At 42.2% G+C, this 18,798-nt stretch overlaps 2 protein-coding genes across 2 annotated transcripts in view; both read left to right on the forward strand.

Annotated features, from left to right (window-relative positions):
- The first annotated feature begins 109 nt into the window (after positions 1-109).
- On the forward strand, positions 110-8,655 carry LOC125297478 (eukaryotic translation initiation factor 3 subunit B-like). Its single transcript, XM_048247829.1, has 18 exons — positions 110-364; positions 1,561-1,753; positions 1,941-2,060; positions 2,453-2,510; positions 2,639-2,767; positions 2,913-3,070; positions 3,290-3,421; positions 3,724-3,790; positions 3,919-3,965; positions 4,425-4,635; positions 5,080-5,152; positions 5,470-5,592; positions 5,859-5,937; positions 6,040-6,178; positions 6,720-6,845; positions 7,197-7,274; positions 7,605-7,713; positions 8,386-8,655. Exons 1-18 carry the CDS (start codon positions 259-261, stop codon positions 8,487-8,489), a joined length of 2,052 nt encoding a protein of 683 aa, XP_048103786.1. The 5' UTR covers positions 110-258; the 3' UTR covers positions 8,490-8,655.
- A 327-nt stretch (positions 8,656-8,982) lies between these two features.
- si:dkey-26i13.8 (kinesin-like protein KIF19) overlaps positions 8,983-18,798 on the forward strand; it is a 27,980-nt gene continuing 18,164 nt past the window's right edge. Inside the window, 9 exon segments of the mRNA XM_048247830.1 lie at positions 8,983-9,056; positions 9,442-9,716; positions 10,087-10,167; positions 12,278-12,388; positions 14,283-14,370; positions 15,151-15,287; positions 16,008-16,133; positions 18,385-18,477; positions 18,640-18,741. Coding sequence (XP_048103787.1) covers positions 9,675-9,716; positions 10,087-10,167; positions 12,278-12,388; positions 14,283-14,370; positions 15,151-15,287; positions 16,008-16,133; positions 18,385-18,477; positions 18,640-18,741 — 780 coding nt within the window. The 5' untranslated portion in view covers positions 8,983-9,056; positions 9,442-9,674.

The following is an 18,798-nucleotide window of genomic DNA, read 5'->3' on the forward strand; positions in this document are numbered from 1 at the left end:
GCGTACACAAATCTCGCCACGGGTATTTCGTCGAAACCGAATGCGCTGATGTTGGTGCAGTCACTAGACATGGGAGTCGTACGGAAAGCTGCGCACATGTAGTGTGCAGCTGTATTGTTCTCGAAGGTCCAAACCCCAGTCCGCTGCCATTACCTTACACAACGTAGCATGGCTCTCCAATGATGCGGACAGGTCTACATCTTTTATCACAAGAAATATTTTATTCGTGGTATTAACACGTTTTTGACAAGCCATCAGATGCAGAATACACTAGACATGGCTGCGGGAGCGGAATTTGATGAAGACGAGGAGGAGCCTTCGTTTAGCGACCCCGAGGACTTCGTGGACGACATCGAGGATGAAGGTAAGCTTGGGAAAGGACCAGGCTTTCACGGCCCGCTACTAAGCTAATGTGCTAGCTCCTGCATGCTATCTTGCATTAAAACTCTGTTTTCCCATCTTGAATTAATTCTGACCCAATTTGAGTTCATGTTTTTTGTGGGCATGTGCCATAAATACACGCTTTTGGGGTAGCACCCTGCCTATCTCTTGATACTAGCGTAGCGAGACTTGGATGCTGACGCATTTGCAGCATCCTAGTGTAGTAGGCTAGAATGCGGACGGGCCAGACTTGATACATTGTGTCCAGTCTACATATTTGTACTATTCTATTGCTGTATTGCCACAAAGCCACGGAGTTATTTATGGACCTCGTTATACCTTATGTAAGGCTGCTCGGCGTAACATTCCACGTATCAAATATCACTAACCAGACTAATCAGAGAAACGTGTCCTCTTAGCTAACAGTGATGTCTTTTTTTTTATTTTTAGGGACCAGCTTTTAGTTGTAGCTTTATTTAAAAAATGAGAAACATACTTCTGGCCTGAACGTGAAACCGTTATTTAGTATCTTATCTCATTGCAACAGACAGTGAAATCTGAGACTGACTCATGAGGTTGGCAAACTGAGATAATAGAGGACATTGTCAACTGACAATTTTTCAGTGTCCTTTCTGAATTGCTTTACGTGGTTCGTTAACTAAACAATTATTATTTTTTTGCATTGAGTTTGAACTATACCATAAAGCTGTTTTTGCATAGGCTTACATTTGTACAATTATTCCAATCCCAACCACTCAGCAGTTGTTGGTACAAATCTATGAATGAAATTAAAATGAGGCCGAAATAGGTCAAAATTTACACTAAATGCAAGGCTTTATTTTTCAAGTGAAAATTCTAAATTGGAAATTAGCCTTTTCATGTGGTTAGCTATATTAGCTATTCTTATTGGGATATGACATGACATATGGTGATATGAGACTTTGGTGACTGCACAGCTCTTTTATCCAGTAGGTCAGGTGTAATAAAATGTGCCATGTCTTCTCCTCCCTCAAGGTCAGTAATGTCTGTGTGACAACAAAAACACAAGAGTCACACAGACAGACTTAGTCAAATGTTGGCCATTGCCCAATACATGTTATAATAAACGTTGACCTTGTGTTAACGCACATGACATCAAGCAGACTTGAACATTGTCCTTTGCCCCGTGTGCCTTCGCAGAGCTCTTGGCAGATGTTCTGCGGGAGAAGCCGCTGGAGGCCGACGGTATCGACTCTGTGGTGGTGGTGGACAACGTGCCCCAGGTCGGCCCCGAGAGACTTGAGAAGCTCAAAAACGTCATTCACAAAATTTTCTCTAAGTTTGGCAAAATCACCAATGAATTTTATCCAGATACAGAGGGTACAACAAAAGGGTGAGCATAATATTTATTACAATATTATAAGTATACTTTTTATTTATATAATAGTATAAGCATGCATATTTGTTATTTATATAATATTATAACATTTACACGGCACACTCATACTTTCTAACAGTTGTTCCTTGCAGTTTCTGTAGACTCTGTTCACCACCTCTGTCTTTTTTCCCCTCTGCTTCAGGTACATTTTCCTAGAATATGCTAATCCGAACCACGCCCTAGAGGCTGTAAAGAACGCTGATGGCTACAAGCTCGACAAACAACATACATTCAGAGTAAACCTCTTCACAGACTTTGACAAGTAGGTCCCTTTATATATCTAAATAAACCTTCATTTAGTATCTTACAAATTTCATTTGTAAATTAAAGGAATAACTATTTATTCAGTATATTGAAGGGGTTCTCAATCCAATCCCTCACTCTAAAAAAAAAAAAAACCCTTTACCAATCTATGCTTCGGCCACACCTGATTCAGCATGGTTGCACTTGCACCTAATTCAGTATATAATGCTCTTGCCTAGTGTTAAAATGTTCAAGTCGTCCAGTCAAGCTGATGGAAAACTAGCAGAGCAACAATGCTCCAGCATGCACTTGGGATTGAGAGCCCCTGGTATAAATATGGAGATAGTCTGATCATTTTTCATCTTAGGCAGACACATAACTGCTCTCAAAAACTATTTCTTGTTCTTACAGGTACATGAATATCTGTGATGAATGGGAGACTCCAGAAAAACAGCCATTCAAGGACTTTGTACGTGCTCATCTGACTGAAAATATTCCTCTGTTACCAATGCCTAGCCTATACCATGTAGAATAAGTGTCTGACTTGCTGTTTGACGTAACTGTTCCCTGAAGTTGAATGCATGTTATCGTTTCCAGGGTAACATGCGGCACTGGATTGAGGATCAAGACTGTCGGGATCAGTACAGTGTGATCTATGAATCAGGCGAGAGGACGGCCATATTTGCCAATGATCCTAAAGAGCCAATCGTTGCTGAGGAGAGAGCAGTGAGTACATTAACCCTAATGAATGAATGAATGAATGAATTGTTAGTTAACCATATTAATATATGCACATATTCCATTATAGTAAAATTCAATGGTCTGCATTAAATGCATAAATAACCCCTCTCCCTTCTACTGTCCACCTCAGCGCTGGACAGAGACCTACGTCCGTTGGTCGCCCAAAGGCACGTACCTGGCCACCTTCCACCAGAGAGGCATTGCATTATGGGGAGGCGAGAAGTTCAAGCAGATCCAGAGGTTCAGTCACCAGGGTGTGTCCCTCATCGACTTCTCGCCCTGTGAGAGGTATGTGCAGATTCTTAAACTGATTCAACATTATGGAAAACATCTGCCATTCCCTTCTACTGGAGACTGCTTGATACATCTTCAATATAGGCATCCTTATAACCATCATCAATATGAATGTGTTATAGTGGTGTTATGATTTGATATGTTTTTTTGGATGAGAGTGTTGTGTCTGCTCACTAGTAAACGTAAACATAACCATGAAATGATGGCTGGCAGGTACGTGGTGACGTTCAGTCCCCTGTTGGACACCAAGGAGGACCCACAGGCCATCATCATCTGGGACATCCTGACTGGACAGAAGAAGAGAGGGTTCCACTGCGAGAGCTCCGCACACTGGCCCATCTTCAAGTGAGTGGGGCACCAGGAACTCTGTGTCAGTGTCTTTCATATTTATTCTTTCTTTCTCTCTCTCTGTCTTTCTTTCTCTATCGGTCTGTGTTTTATTCCTTATGGTTGTTTTCTCTTTTCCACTGTGCATTTCTTTCTTTCTTTCTTTCTTTCTGTCTTTCTTTCTCTAGTTCTCTATTTCTATCTTTCTTTCTTTCTCTCCTACCTCCCCCTCTCATACCCTCCATCATTTGGAGCATGTTATAATGAAGTGTTAAAGCGCTTGTTCGTGATTATTCATCAAAGTACATCATTGCTCACAGATGGAGTCAGGATGGGAAGTTCTTTGCTAGAATGACCCAAGACACGCTCAGCATCTATGAGACACCGGTAAGACTCAGATCAAATTTGAGCAAATCAACACAACTGAAGAAACGTTCCATCTGTTGTTTTTTTGTTTTGTTTTTCTATCCCCATGGATTTATATAACTGTTCTCCTTTTTTTACATTTATTTCAGTCTATGGGCCTGCTCGATAAGAAGAGTCTCAAGATCAATGGAATTAAGTGAGTGTTCAATTATTGCCTCTCTGCCATTGCATCAGAATTCTGTGAAATAATCATAAATCAGCAGTTCATAAAATAAATATTGTGTAAGTATGCCAAAGTGCTGTATAAGTATACAATAAGTAAGTATGCAAATAAGCTAAAATACGATAGGCAATGTAGTAAGTTGTTTTATATAGTTATAGTTTGCAGAATTCTGTGAAGGAATTATAGATCATAGATCAGCAATTAATAAAAAATAAAAAATAGAAGCTGTATAAGTATGCCAGTATTTGCAATAATATGTAGACCAGTGATTTTATGAAGGATTATGGAATTGTCTAGTAATACACGATAGGCAGTGTAATCAGTTGTTATATAGTTATATATAGTTTGAATGCACAAGTGTTTTTCCTGTTGTACTCTCAAGTCAAACAGTGTAGTAAAAAGCTGAACAGTGGTGCATTTCTTTTATTGAAGGGATTTCTCGTGGTCGCCGGGTGACAACATCATTGCGTTCTGGGTCCCGGAGGATAAGGACATCCCGGCGCGCGTGACACTGATGCAACTGCCCTCGCGTCAGGAGATCCGCGTCAGGAACCTCTTCAACGTGGTGGACTGCAAGCTGCACTGGCAGCGCAACGGAGACTACCTGTGCGTCAAGGTGGACCGCACACCCAAGGGAACACAGGTAAGGTCAAGGGGTCAAGGTGAGGGCAATGGTAAAGGGTTCTGGGAAAAAAAGAGATATCGTTGGTACTGGGTGAGGGAGAGGCAGACTCAGAGAGTGTGACAGAGTTTTGGTCTGTGCCTGAATCTCAATCAGAATTAGATTTGATTTGTGTAAAGCATGTTCACACTTACAAGGAATTTGGTTCTGGCTGCTGGTGTCACTCTGGTAATGCTGACATACATTACATATAGACATCTATACATTCTAGATACGACAATGTGCACATACAAACAAGACATAATAAACAAGAATATACCTGCGTTTTTCTAGTGTTTAATCTGTCTAATCAGTGTCTGGTCACTTTTTTCTCATTTAATTTGTGATTATTTTGTACTCTGTCTGTTTCTGTGATCTTGTGAAGGTCATTACTAACAGCTGGTGTGTATGTCTTCTCCGACACAGGGTGTGGTCACAAATTTTGAAATCTTCCGCATGAGGGAAAAGCAGGTGCCCGTAGACGTGGTGGAAATGAAAGGTCAGGAACATTCTAGAATTTCACACCCGCGTACAAATGCACTAATGTTTACAAAATAATAAATAATACAATTATTTGAGAATGAGAAATACATTTTAGGTACAGATACTTTGTAATATTCTTTGATACTTTGTAATATTACTGTGATAAACAGCACAGTAATACTGCCAAAAAATGCACTAAACCCACAAATACTGTTTATTTGAATTGAAATGTTCATTCTGCCCTTTTCATTAAATATATTCTGAAGTGGCACTTTTCAAACGCAAGTTGGAATTTCAGAGCTTTTATGGGTACGTTTCCTGTGTCTTTCCTAGAGAGCATCATAGCGTTTGCGTGGGAGCCCAACGGTAGCAAGTTTGCCGTCCTTCACGGCGAGTCTCCCCGGATCAACGCCTCCTTCTACCACGTGAAGAACAACGGCAAGATCGATCTCATCAGTAAGGCTCACCTTCTAGTGCTGTACTTCTGAAAACTGTTCCAAAGAATGTTGGTGTATGAATTGTGGCTGTTCCAAAGAATGTTGGTGTGGGACATAAATAGTGTTTCTCGGCATTAGTCTTGAGTTGTGTTCAATCTTTTGCCTCTGTAGTGAATGACTTGAAATGTATACATTTGTGATGTAATATTTAGCAGGGTGTGTGTGCGCGTGCACGTGTGTCTGTTAAATGAATAAATTTAAATAAATGTGTGTGTGTTTTTGCAGAGATGTTTGACAAGCAGCAGGCCAACAGCATCTTCTGGAGCCCTCAGGGACAGTTCATGGTTCTAGCCGGACTAAGGAGGTATGTGTGTGTGCGTGTCTACATACAGTTGGGTTCATGTTTTTGTGTGGCAAATGAGCATGTTTCAATCATCACAATAATCTTTCTTTCTCTCTCTGTCAGTATGAATGGCGCTCTTGCGTTCGTGGATACGTCGGACTGTACCATGATGAACATCGCTGAGCACTACATGGCGTCGGACGTGGAGTGGGACCCCACGGGACGCTACGTAGTCACGTCCGTCTCCTGGTGGAGTCACAAGGTAAGGAGTCGATTGGACTCGATTTGGACTGAATTCAGTGAACTGAGAAGGTGAATTAAGGCATTCGGTTGGGTGAAATGTTGGTGTGTCAAAAATTGAAAATGGTCTTAGAATGACATGTAAATTATCTGATTTCTTACAACATCTGCATTTGCCATTCGTAAAGAAATCCACAAATCCACTGTCCTGCAGGATTGTGAGATATACCGTCACAGACATTTGAGCGTTTTAAACAGTAGGCGCAATGGCAGCAGGCCCAAAGTTGCAAGGGTGGTTTTTCCGCCGACAGGCGCTAGGGGGGAAGTAAGACGGGTCACCATTCAACCCGAAAAAAGTCATATAACCATTCCAATGACTCCGAAGCTGTTCAGTTAAGGTTAATTAAGCTAAAAAAACCTGCATAGCTTTAAGCTCACCTCTCCTAACTTCTTCCCCATGTTGTGTTAACCTTGATCCAATAGGTGGACAATGCCTACTCGTTCCCCTTTAAGCTCACCTCTCCTAACGTCTTTCCCATGTTGTGTTGACCTTGATCCAATAGGTGGACAATGCCTACTGGTTGTGGACTTTCCAAGGGCGTCTTCTACAGAAAAACAACAAGGATCGTTTCTGCCAGCTGCTATGGAGACCACGTCCACCAACTCTACTGAGTAATGAGGAAATCAAGGTAAACTGACAATTACCCATAATACCATTCAAGTTGTCTGTAGCTATACCACACATATTATACCACCAGATTCTGGATGACGATATACCTATGAATAGGCAAAGTCCTGCTGTGAATTGTCTTTTTGAGTTGTTGATCAGGGGTGTGTTTCCCAAAAGCATAGTTGCTAACCTGTTAGCACCTTAGTTGGTTGGCAATGGAAAATTGCATTGCAACCAACAAAGTTGCTAACTTAGTTAGCAACTATGGTTTTGGGAAACGTGCCCCTGATCCAATCTGATTCTGATATGTTAATTGTAGTCTTAATCTGATTTCTGTATTTGATTTTGGTAATGTGTTTTTGTTTGACAGAATATAAAGAAGGACCTGAAAAAGTATTCCAAGATTTTCGAGCAGAAAGATCGCCTAAGCCAGTCCAAGGCCTCCAAGGTTAGTGGTTAAAATCAAGAGTGATTGAGAGGATTATGGAATCTGTAGTTTTTGATGCACACATGCACACATGGATATGAACTCCAGTAGGCATGGTTAGTGGTTAAAATCAATCAACTTCCTGGATTCATTACATGGGTACCACATATTTAAAGGAGTCATACTGCAGAAAACCATTCATGTTAGCTTTGAAATAAGATAAGTTGACTATGTAATGTAATATGTTGCCTAGCTAGTGGGCTAATCTAATGTAATGTTACCTGGTCAGTGAGGTGACGTAATGTAATACGTGGGTTAATGTGCTCTGGTCTTACCCACTTGCCTGTGCAGGAGCTGGTGGACAAGCGTCGGCTGATGATGGAGGAGTACCGGAATTACCGGGAGCGCGCAATGCAGGCCTACAACGATCAGAGGGAGCTCCGCCTTCAGCTACGAGGAGGTAACCTAAACACAATGTCCACACAACCTAATGACAACATTAAAGTGATGTTACCCAAGGTAACCGCCACACAATGTCCACACAACCTAATGACAACATTAAAGTGATGTTACCCAAGGTAACCTCCACACAACCTAATGACAACATTACGAGGAGGTAACCGCCACACAATGTCCACACAACCTAATGACAACATTAAAGTGATGTTACCCAAGGTAACCGCCACACAATGTCCACACAACCTTATGACAACATTAAAGTGATGTTACCCAAGGTAACCTCGACACAATGTCCACACAACCTTATTATAACATTACAATGATGTTACCCAAGGTAACCTCCACGCAACCTTATTACAACATTACAGTGATGTTACCCAAGGTCATTCTCCCACGCCCCCACTGTTATTCCACATCATTTCTTCTATATCCGACTCAACTGATACATGTTAACTTGTTTTCTGCTCTGTGATTTGTTATAATATGAATTTGTATAGCTGTGTGTATTATTATTTTTTTTTATTTTTTTTTTGTATCTGCACACGTTTGCCTATAGTCAGACGCTTTTGTATGCAACATGTAATTCTAACAAATACGCAAATGTCTGTGTCCGTGTGCGTGTGCGTGCTCCTGGTTCCCTGACCTACTGTATTGTCTTTGCTGCCTCCTGCAGATGTGGACACAGATGAGCTGGAAAGTAACGTGGAGGATTGGGAGGAGGAGACCATCGAGTTTTTCATTAACGAAGAGATCATTCCTTTAGGAGACTTGGAGTAGGCCTATTTTTAAATGACCGATGCCATCTTAGGCACACACCCAGTTACCTGGTGAAGGACATGTTTTAAAGAAAAAGAAGAAAGAGGGAAAAAAACTCTTCTTCATCTTGGATTAGGTTGTGTGGTTAAACACTACGGCTGTATTTGAAATAAATCTTTTAAATTAATTCACTGTTTTTTTTTAATGTTTCACTGTTTTAGTGTTTTACTGTCTCCATCATTTCTAGGATAGTGCTGTTTACATTAATTCAAGTAGGCCTAAGCCATAATAACATGCAAAGAACTGCACACTCCACGGCATTGACAACTATCTTAACACAGTTGCACTATTAAAAGTCAATTTTTTGAAGATCTTGGTGTAAGTATGGGTCTGGTCCAAGCTTCAGCTTTTACAGAAACTTTTTAAAAATGACGTTGCTGTTGTTGACACGCTTGCATTCAGTCATACAACAAACAAGTGGGATTCATGGAAATTTCCCCAGTGGGTCATTGGCCTCCCGCACACTGTTTCTATGGGAACAAGACGCGTTGAGCCACGGGTTTGTAACCTAAAGACAACCTAAACACGGTAGGTCGACGATCACAAATATTTCTTCAAATTTAGGTTACATCCATAATGCTTAAGCAGCAAATAAGCAACTTGCAAACAGATTGGAATGTGTCTGAGCGATATTTGTTGACAAAAACAGGATAGGCGGCTTACGTTTGAGACAAGTTAGCGATAAGGCGTTTCTTGGTGTGATTTGGGACAAGACAGGAAAGATGGGTTGGAAAAACTGAATTTACATAGCCTAGAAATAAGGGTAATATTTGAGTTTAAATGATGGGCTATTAAGGTTATTGAAATTTTGGTGTGACGGGCGCAACGGCAACGGCGTGAACTTCTCATTAAGCTGTATTTCTCACTAGGCTAACTTACCTTACATATTCCCGTATGCACCACTTGCTGCTAGATCTGGCCTCCTTGTCGCTTTATAAAGAGGATTATCCCCTGTTCAGCCAATGAGAACAGCCTAGCAGTCATCTGGTCACCTGGATAGCTGGACCATCAGTGGATACAGCCACCCGGTCGGACAGAGAATCCCCTGGCTGCAGCCGGACACAATGAACTCGCGGCCCGCGGCTATTCATTTTGTTAAGTAAAGCAAGCCAGAGATCGGACGCATTGTAATGAGTTAAAGCAGACATGAAGGACCTGGCAGTGGAATCAAAAGATCACCAACTTACGGTAGGCCTACGTCAAACTTGTCTTTGCTGCAGTTTGTTGACATGGCATGACATTCTTCACGTGTTGCATGTCAACCATTGTCTCCACCAGGGTTTCGTTCAGAATATAAATGAACTAGGCTTATCTTTTCAGCATGTTTACATTAATTCGTCTTTCTTCCTGTGTGAAAGGTGGGCTGTATGTTTGGCTATTTGGCAGACATTCCATATTGTTCAACATTGCAACTTTGTTTAACACTATGTTGGCTACCGTAGACCTGAGGATTGGTACTACCCTTATGGAAAAATATAAAATAGCCTACTTGAATTAGATTTTTTTTTTTCGTGACCGACTATTTGGTTTGAAAAATATGATTTGTTTTCATACACAGGTGGCTCTACGGATCCGTCCGCTAAATGAAGCTGAGATTGAGGAGGGGGCAACGGTGGTAGCCCAGCGCGTGGATGACCAGGTAGGCTTCGTCAAACTTTTGCACAGACGTATCAGGTGCACCGTGCAGGACAGGTGCGGTGGGAATATTGCGTAACGACACCGATGCAACACAAAAACAAACACACACACACCACATAATCACCATGCCACAAGGAATTGCTTTCCCTGGAGGCGTAATCTGTCCATAAGCCTACCTATCTGTGTGTCGCCTAGGCCTACCTGTGTACCTAGAATCAGGAATGGTGAATTCATGCTGATGGAACAGTGGATCAACTTGAGCCACCAACATAAAATGTTGTTTTTGTGTAACCTTTTCTCTAGTTGCTATTACTGTGAAAGAGATATAGCCTACCACAACTTGATGAAATACAAGTTAGAGCACTGTGTTATAGATAGATACTGATTCTAACACATTAGACCAGGGGTTCCCAAACTTTTCCACGACAAGGCCCCCCAAATACCATTAGGTTCTGGCCAAGGACCCCCTTGATGTGTTATTAAACCCATCGACAATACTACGGCAAATGTAAAAATACATTAAGCTGTACATTAAGCATTACATACATTACATTTAGCAACAAGCACTTCGCGATGGAGCATACAGTGTGTAAAAATTGTATTTGGGGCTTTCTGCTATCACGCTACTATTATTCCCAGTCATTATCATGGGAAATATAATGTTAAGATATGCCTAACATTATTATCATGGCATTGTATAACAACCCTCATAGTAATAGGTATATTTTATATTTTTCAAATTTATATTTATTTGTTTCTTCTATTTTTCCTTCCAACTTGCTGAGGCCCCCCTGGCACCCCCTCGCGGCCCCTCAGGGGGCCCTGGCCCCCACTTTGAAAACCACTGCATTAGACTATGGCTAGTTTAAACGTTTTCCAACAGAAAATTGGATTTGGATAAATCAATGAGTTCTGGCTGTTTAGTGTGTTCTTCAGCATCGGAGTCTTGCCAGATGCCCCACTGATTCAGGTGCACAGGTGCTGGCTGCTGCTCACCTGCGCTGTGGATGTGTGCCGTGTGCCATGTGTTTGTGTGTGTGTGTGCTGTGTGTGCCGTTTGTGTGTGTGGTCTGGGAGAAACCAAGGGCTAAATTTGCTCCCATAAGTCAGAGCCTAATCCACTTAGCTTTGCATGTGAGCGAGTGAGGCAGGTGGAGCTGTGTGCTCAGTTGCTTCTCAACAACCCACCCCCCCACCCCGTGCCTCGGCCAAGACATTACACCCAGCCCTGGGAGGATAGAGTCAGCGTTCACGTCAGAGAGTTTGTGAAAGTGAGGAGGGAGTATCGTATTAGCGTGGGAGTGTCAGACCACACACACACACACACACACACAAGCTCACATACAAACACACACACACACACACACAGAGCATATCTCAGATACAGTATAATCTCAGAAGTACAGTAGGTGTTCAGTTGAATGCTTATGTCACAAGCAGACTGTTTTATTCCGTGTCGGGCGTGTGTGTGAAGTGTATGCATTGTATGCATTGTATGCATTGCTAGACCAGGTGCTACACTGCAAATGTCACTGGAATGGAAACTAATGGAAAGTCTAGAGAGGAGAAGGCAAGGCATGAACCCTCACAGCAGAGCTCAACACTGGCCACTGCTGGAGGAACGGTCAGAGTCACGTGCAGTACTCTATATAAACTGTATTACATAATAAAGCTAATATAACTTCACACATGCATACACATTGGGGGTGCTGTATGGTTTTATGAGTCCTTCATTATAAAAATGCAGCAACATTTGAAACATTATGGCTATTGTGCATATGACCTGCATCTGCACAGTAGCCTAACATACTCAAAGTAGTCCATAACCTAGTTGACAGTTACATCATAGCCCTCGGAACCTAAATTCAGTTTTTGTGTGCATTTGTATCAGTTTTCATTAGCACTTTCCATACATCTATTGTCTCACAATATATACTATAGTTGTTATTTGTTGATATGATTGATATTAGTGTTTATTGTGTGCATGGAATAAGCATCATGTCATGTAATTGTGTGTATGAGTTAGTCTCTGGTTGTTTTTCGCTGTTATTAATAGAGTTTTGCATGGACTGTAATGTTGTAGGCTAACTTGTGTCTGTGGCCTTTTGCAGATGGTGGTTCTCATGGACCCATTTGAGGACACTGAGAATCACCTGCGGGCCAACCGCTCCAGGGAGAAGACCTACATGTTTGATGTGGCCTTTGGCCAGCAAGCCCAGCAGGTACCTGCCCCTCAGTCCCTCAGGGACTACTGGTGGAAATTAGCAATTGTTGCTACTGTATAACCTGGCCCAAGACATATTCTCTTGTATTACAAGCATTGCATTGTCCCTGTTTCAAATACATACATTTCCATTTCATTCCATTTTCATTTTTATTCTAATCTTGAGTCAGTGTAGTGTAATAGTGTATACATTAGTGGATTTTTTACACATTTCAACTCATAAAAGTTTCATCCCATGCTGTGGAGTGTTCCCGAAAAGTAAAACACTGTTTAGGTGCAATGGAGTGCTGTTTGTTGTATTGATATTATAGCAGTATTAGGAGTATGAGTGCTGTTTGTTATATTGAGATTATAGCGGTATTAGGAGTATGAGTGCAGTTTGTTGTATTGAGATTATAGCGGTATTAGGAGTATAAGAGTGCTGTTTGTTGTATTGAGATTATAGCAGTATTAGGAGTATAAGAGTGCTGATTGTTGTATTGAGATTATAGCAGTATTAGGAGTATGAGAGTGCTGATTGTTGTATTGAGATTATAGCAGGATTAACCCTTAAAGGAGTACCGTCACACCGGTGTGACGGGAATGTTGAGAAATGAACATTCTAAAGAATATCTGGGTTCATTGAATTCAACATAGAATTTTAGAACCTTCAATTGTTGCGGAACTTAGAATGTTCAAAAACCTACACCTTTAGTATGAGAGTGCTGTTTGTTGTATTGAGATTAGGAGAATGAGAGGAGGGAGGAGTATGCTGATTGTCACCTAAGCACATCAGGTTCAAACAGACCTGTTGTTCCTCTCTGTAGAGTCTGTGCAGTTGAGAGACTTGATGGTGCAACATTCAGATGATTCAGGTTGATAAATTCCAGTCAAATATAAACATACTGTATCCCCTTATAATACAAAGGTCGTCTCAGTGTTTCTTCTGCAGTAAACATGTGGCTCCTGTCCAAGGGGGTGACCCTCCTCATCCATGCGGCACAGTTCTTCCCATTTTTTGTCTTTCATGTCTGGGATTTCTGTGTTTGCCCGTGGAATGGAGGAGGAGTGTGACATTTCACATCCAGAATCATTCGGCAGCAGGCAGTAGGCTTCTCTCTGGGTGATAACTTAACTTAACTTAACCCCCACCCCCTCTGAAATCGCCCCTTTCGTGTGCCTGCCTGGAGGATTATGCTTGGAGATGGTTAGTGGATTTTGCAGAGGTTAGTTTTGAAAGGTGATGGTGGGGTTGTCACATTGTCATGGAAACTGAGGTGAGGTCAGAAGTGTCTTCAAATTCGCAAACATAGGCGAATGTTTGCAAACAGGTTTCTGTTTGCCTCAAGTTTTTGGCGAACATTTGCAAACACTCAACAGAAAGAGTCTGAGGAGGTAGTTCTCCGCAAACATACAGTGAAGCTGGACGTGAGCTGGGTGAAGTTGTACCCTTACAATGGAATGTTTACACCAAATCGTTCAAATTTAACCGTTCAGAGAAAACATGTTCGCCATGAACGTCTGCCACTGTTTGCCAAATTTTAATGCACCTCAAGTCAGGGTAGGTCTTAGTGAGGTGCTTGATGGATTCAAATTTTGCAGAGCCTCTATACGACTCTATACGATTTTTGGAGGAGAGGTAACAGGCATGATTGTGGGCAGGAAGCAACAGCGGATAGTATGTCAAGTGTAGCATTTTGTACGTACATATACTGTTAATCAAGCTGTTGAACATCTTTATGTCCCGTTTATAGTTGTAGGAATGAATGAATGTGGATCCAAATTAGCTGTCTCTCTCTGCCTGCTTCTGTAAACGTCTCTCTCTCTCTCTCTCTCTCTCTCTCTCTCTCCCTCTCTCCCTCTCTCTCTTCTCGCTCTCTTTGTCTATGTCCCTGTCTTTCTTTGCTGTGCAGGAAGAGGTTTATCTTGCCACCACTAAGAACCTGATTGAGGGGGTGATCGCCGGGTACAACGCCACTGTCTTTGCCTATGGACCCACAGGTAGAGCACAGAGCTTTCATCACCACAAAAATGTCCACAACTCATTCTCAGTGCCCCATTCAGTCAATCCAAAAGGCCCATTCATACCAAGAACGATAACGATAACGATAACTATAAATAAATATCGTTCTCGTTAATATGAATGACGACGTTCACACATAAACTATAACGATAACGACATGAAGAACGATATCGCTGGGGATCACTTTCAGAGCGATTTTCACAACGATAAAATGGTAATAGCCAATCAGAACCCATCAAATTTTAGCCATCACATTTATTAACACAAGGAGAGACTTTGTTTATCGTTGTTCAGTGTGAACGCTTTTATCGTTATGGTTATAGTTATAGTTATCGTTATCGTTCTTGGTGTGAATGGGCCTTTACTCCCAACTCATAGCGTAGCGTGGTGGTAGCATTTTGGGCGCCCCATACCATGAACGGGCTCAGTACCCACAGAGTGGTCAGAGGTCATCCCTCGAACCCACTCCCCATCTCCTCTCACTCATACTGTAGCCTCATTGTCCTGTCGAAAAAAAGAAAAAGCTAAAAAGCCCAAAATTCTAACTTTAAACTATTACTGAAAACTCATTAATTCGATGTTCTCTCCGCCCAAAATTATAACTTTAAACTATAACTAAAAACCTAAAAACTCATTAATTCAATGTTCTCTCCGCACAAAACTATAACTTTTAAACTATAACTGAAAACCTAAAAACTCACTCATTCAATGTTCTCTCCGCCCTCCCACTCACTCCGTGTCCTTGCCGGTCTCCGCAGGCGCGGGGAAGACGTACACCATGCTGGGCGTGGACTCAGAGCCGGGCATCTACGTGCGCACCCTCAACGACCTCTTCAAGGCCATCGAAGCGGGCAAGGAGGACATGGACTGCAGCGTCTACATGTCCTACCTGGAGGTGAGGCTGATACTGTAGGTGGAGGTGAGAGCTTACTCTTTGCTCGGTTGACTGGTCAGTCAATCAGTGGCCATTAATCATTCATCCGGTCTATCAGACCAAGTGGGACGTTAAAGTAGGAAGAAAACCAATTGTGTACAAGCATGAGCCTCTTTAGATTTTGAGTTGATCTATTATGTGGTCATTATATAGTAAGTAAGTAAGTATATATACTCTTGATCCCATGAGGGAATCCTAATCCATGATTTAACACACATTGAGGTGAAGCACACACTAATCCCGAAGCAGTGAGCTGCCTGCTATAGCGGCGCTCGGGAAGCAGTGAGGGGTTAGGTGCCTTGCTCAAGGACACTTCAGCTGTGGATGTGGGCACAGGAGAGCAGTGCTCAGCCAGTTTCCCCGCCAATATTTTTTCTATTGGTCGGGGATCGAACCGGCAATCCTTCGGTTGCAAGCCCAAAGTCTTAACTAGTAGGCCACGGCTGCCCCCATTAGGCCACAGCTGCCCCAATTATGATATTATATATGGTTTAATTTCACCATATAGTGCAGCTACATAATATGTGATACATTCTGTACATGGACTATACATTTATAATACTGTGCTGTGCCGTGCTATATTATATGCTATACCTGTGATGCTCTACTTTGGTATAATACTACACACTCTTCAAAGGGTGTGATTCAGTGTTTATCAAATGTTCATATTTGCTTTTGTAGATTTACAACGAGATGATCCGGGACCTGCTGAATCCGTCGTCGGGTTATCTTGACTTGCGGGAGGACGCTAAGGGCGAGATCCGCATCGCCGGGATCACCGAGTTCTCCACCAGCAACGCCAGAGAGGTCAGAGGTTACCGATGTTGGATAGAAACAAAAACGCAACCAATGTATGCACTGCATGGTAAAAACATGGTCAGTTACTGGAGATGACTGGAGGTCAGAATGTCAGTTCTTGCTGATGGAACACAACACATTTGACTAATGTTTCAGACCTAGTTTTGGCTATTTAGCCTCAACTTGGGTGTCTACTTAGTCAATATTTGTTTTACCAGTGTCACAGGTTTTGTGCCACTGATGATGGCATCTAATTTAGCTCACCCCTATTTTAAGACAATCAATCATCTTTTTCAAGACATTGCAAACAAACAGCATTTTCATCTGTATTGGTGGGCATGTAGCCCCACAAGGATGACACGGAACCGTCGATTTTTGTTTTTGATCCGTCGCCCACCCGCCCACCCGCCACACTGGACCCCCAAAAGGAGTAAAAAGGGTAAGTTTTCTGTGAATATCTCGAGAACCATAGGGCCTAGGATGACCAAAGTTTTTTTGTATGTTGGTCTCAAGAAGCCATCTCAACCCATTTCATAATGACTGATTTGCGGTATAGCGCCACCTAGTTAAAAATGAAAAAGAAAAAAATGAGGTGTAAAAATGAGTTGTAATCGCAGGTATATTTGGCTGACATGTTCAAATCACAAAATTTGAAGTGTAGGATCATTATGACACCCTTTCAATACTTGGCAAGTTTCGTCCAATTTCGTTCATGGGGGCCCATACAATAAATTAATTTATGTGTACATTTAGTGACTGTACACCAATCGGCCTGTAGATGGTGGAGTTGAGCGGAAGGTTGCTGGTATTTATTACATTATATTACATTTAGCAGACATTTCTTGACCAAAGTGACTTATATATATGTCAGCTATATTACAAGGGATCACATTGTCCCCGGAGCAACTTGGGGTTAAGTGCCTACTGTAGCTCAAGGGCACAACGGTGGAAGCCGGGAATTGAACCGGCAACTTTCAGGCTACTGCACGCTAGCCCAGCTCCTTAACCGCTACACTACCACCGCCCAGTTATGACATTTCTACAAGCTCGCACACACACATGCACGCACGCACGCACGCACATGCAGACACACACACACATGCACACACTCGCACACACACACACACACACACACACACACACCCCATTACCCCCACACACAAAGTCACAAGCGAACACACACACACACACACACAGAAGTACACATATACACAAAAGCAAACACACATGTGCACACACTCATTTACATACACAAAATGTGCAAGAGTAGAGGCTGGAGTAAGAAATGTACGGAGACAAATTGACAAGTCTGATTTATCTTTGCGGAGAGAATCTGCAGGACTGAGCGGCGGTCATATTTTGGGGCGATTGCCCCATTCACCAGCAGAAGGTAATGAGAAGATGTAAAGGTGTTGTAAGAGCTATCACCCTATCTCTCTCACACACACACCTCAAATCCTCACTCCAAGATTCCATACACATCCTCTATGTGAAATATTTAATAAGGCATGAATCATTAACGCCTTAATTAACACTGTAATGGCCTAGAAGGTGATCAAGGTGGCGCCATGGTGTTATGCATGATTAATGGGTTTTTCGCTCCATGCTTTTCGGGAGCGGAGCCAAGTGGGAATAGGTCCTGCTGTGATTCAGGCTCGTTGAGGGTCTGATGGAGTCTGGAGAGTGCACAGCGCTTCAAGGTCATGGGGGTTTGTTTGGCTGGCTGGCTGGCAGCTGGATCCCTGCTGATGGGTTTATGAGGTGAAAAGCCTCCTAGACATTTTAGGCATTAGCCATTTGTATCATTTGAAGCGTCCTAAAAAACTCAGCAGTCGTTAGCCACTTGTATCATTCTTTGAGAAGAGATGTTACACTTGCCTCCTAGAAAGTCATTAAGCATTTTCTATCATTCTTTCAGGAGAGAGGTTGCGCTTTATTTTAAAGAGCAAAAACGTAAACAAAAAAAAATTGTAAACTGTAAACAAAGTAATTTGCTGCATCATCCGTAAGTCCATTGACAATTGACAACATGGTTCATGTTTGGGTTCAGGGATCCATGTAGGGTGAATGCAGCTCAACAAGTAAAGTCTGGTGATGATAATAGCAAGGTCACCAGTTCAGAATGCTTACCTATACTTTACTTTAATTCAGCTTGGTTAGAATGAGTCTGGAATTAATGAATGTGATGAGTACATGTGAATAGAACACTTGGTGACCTTTTTGGAATTATGGGTAATGTAGTCGCTGTTCTGGTTTGTAGATTATGGCCCTGCTGACCAAAGGCAACAAGCAACGGACACAAGAGCCTACTGCAGCTAACAAGACCTCATCCAGATCGCATGCTATACTGCAGGTTAACACACACACGCACATTGTATCTAACACGTTAAGCGTTAAGTTAAGATCTCCAGCTTAGCTCTTACATGCAAACATTAACTGTCATACAGGTGATTTTGTACACAGATCCAGATTCACATACACACACATACACACACACGTCATGTGTTTGTTCCAGGTGACGGTCAAGCAGAAGAGCAGAGTGAAGAACATCAATGAGGAGGTCCGGATGGGCAAACTCTTCATGGTGGACCTGGCCGGGACTGAGAGGGCCTCACAGGTGTGTGTGTGTGTGTGTATGTGTGTGTGTGTACACAATGTGGCATGCATGGAGAAT

Source organism: Alosa alosa, chromosome 7 (genome assembly GCF_017589495.1).
Source record: "Alosa alosa isolate M-15738 ecotype Scorff River chromosome 7, AALO_Geno_1.1, whole genome shotgun sequence".
Taxonomy (NCBI): Eukaryota; Metazoa; Chordata; class Actinopteri; order Clupeiformes; family Clupeidae; genus Alosa; species Alosa alosa.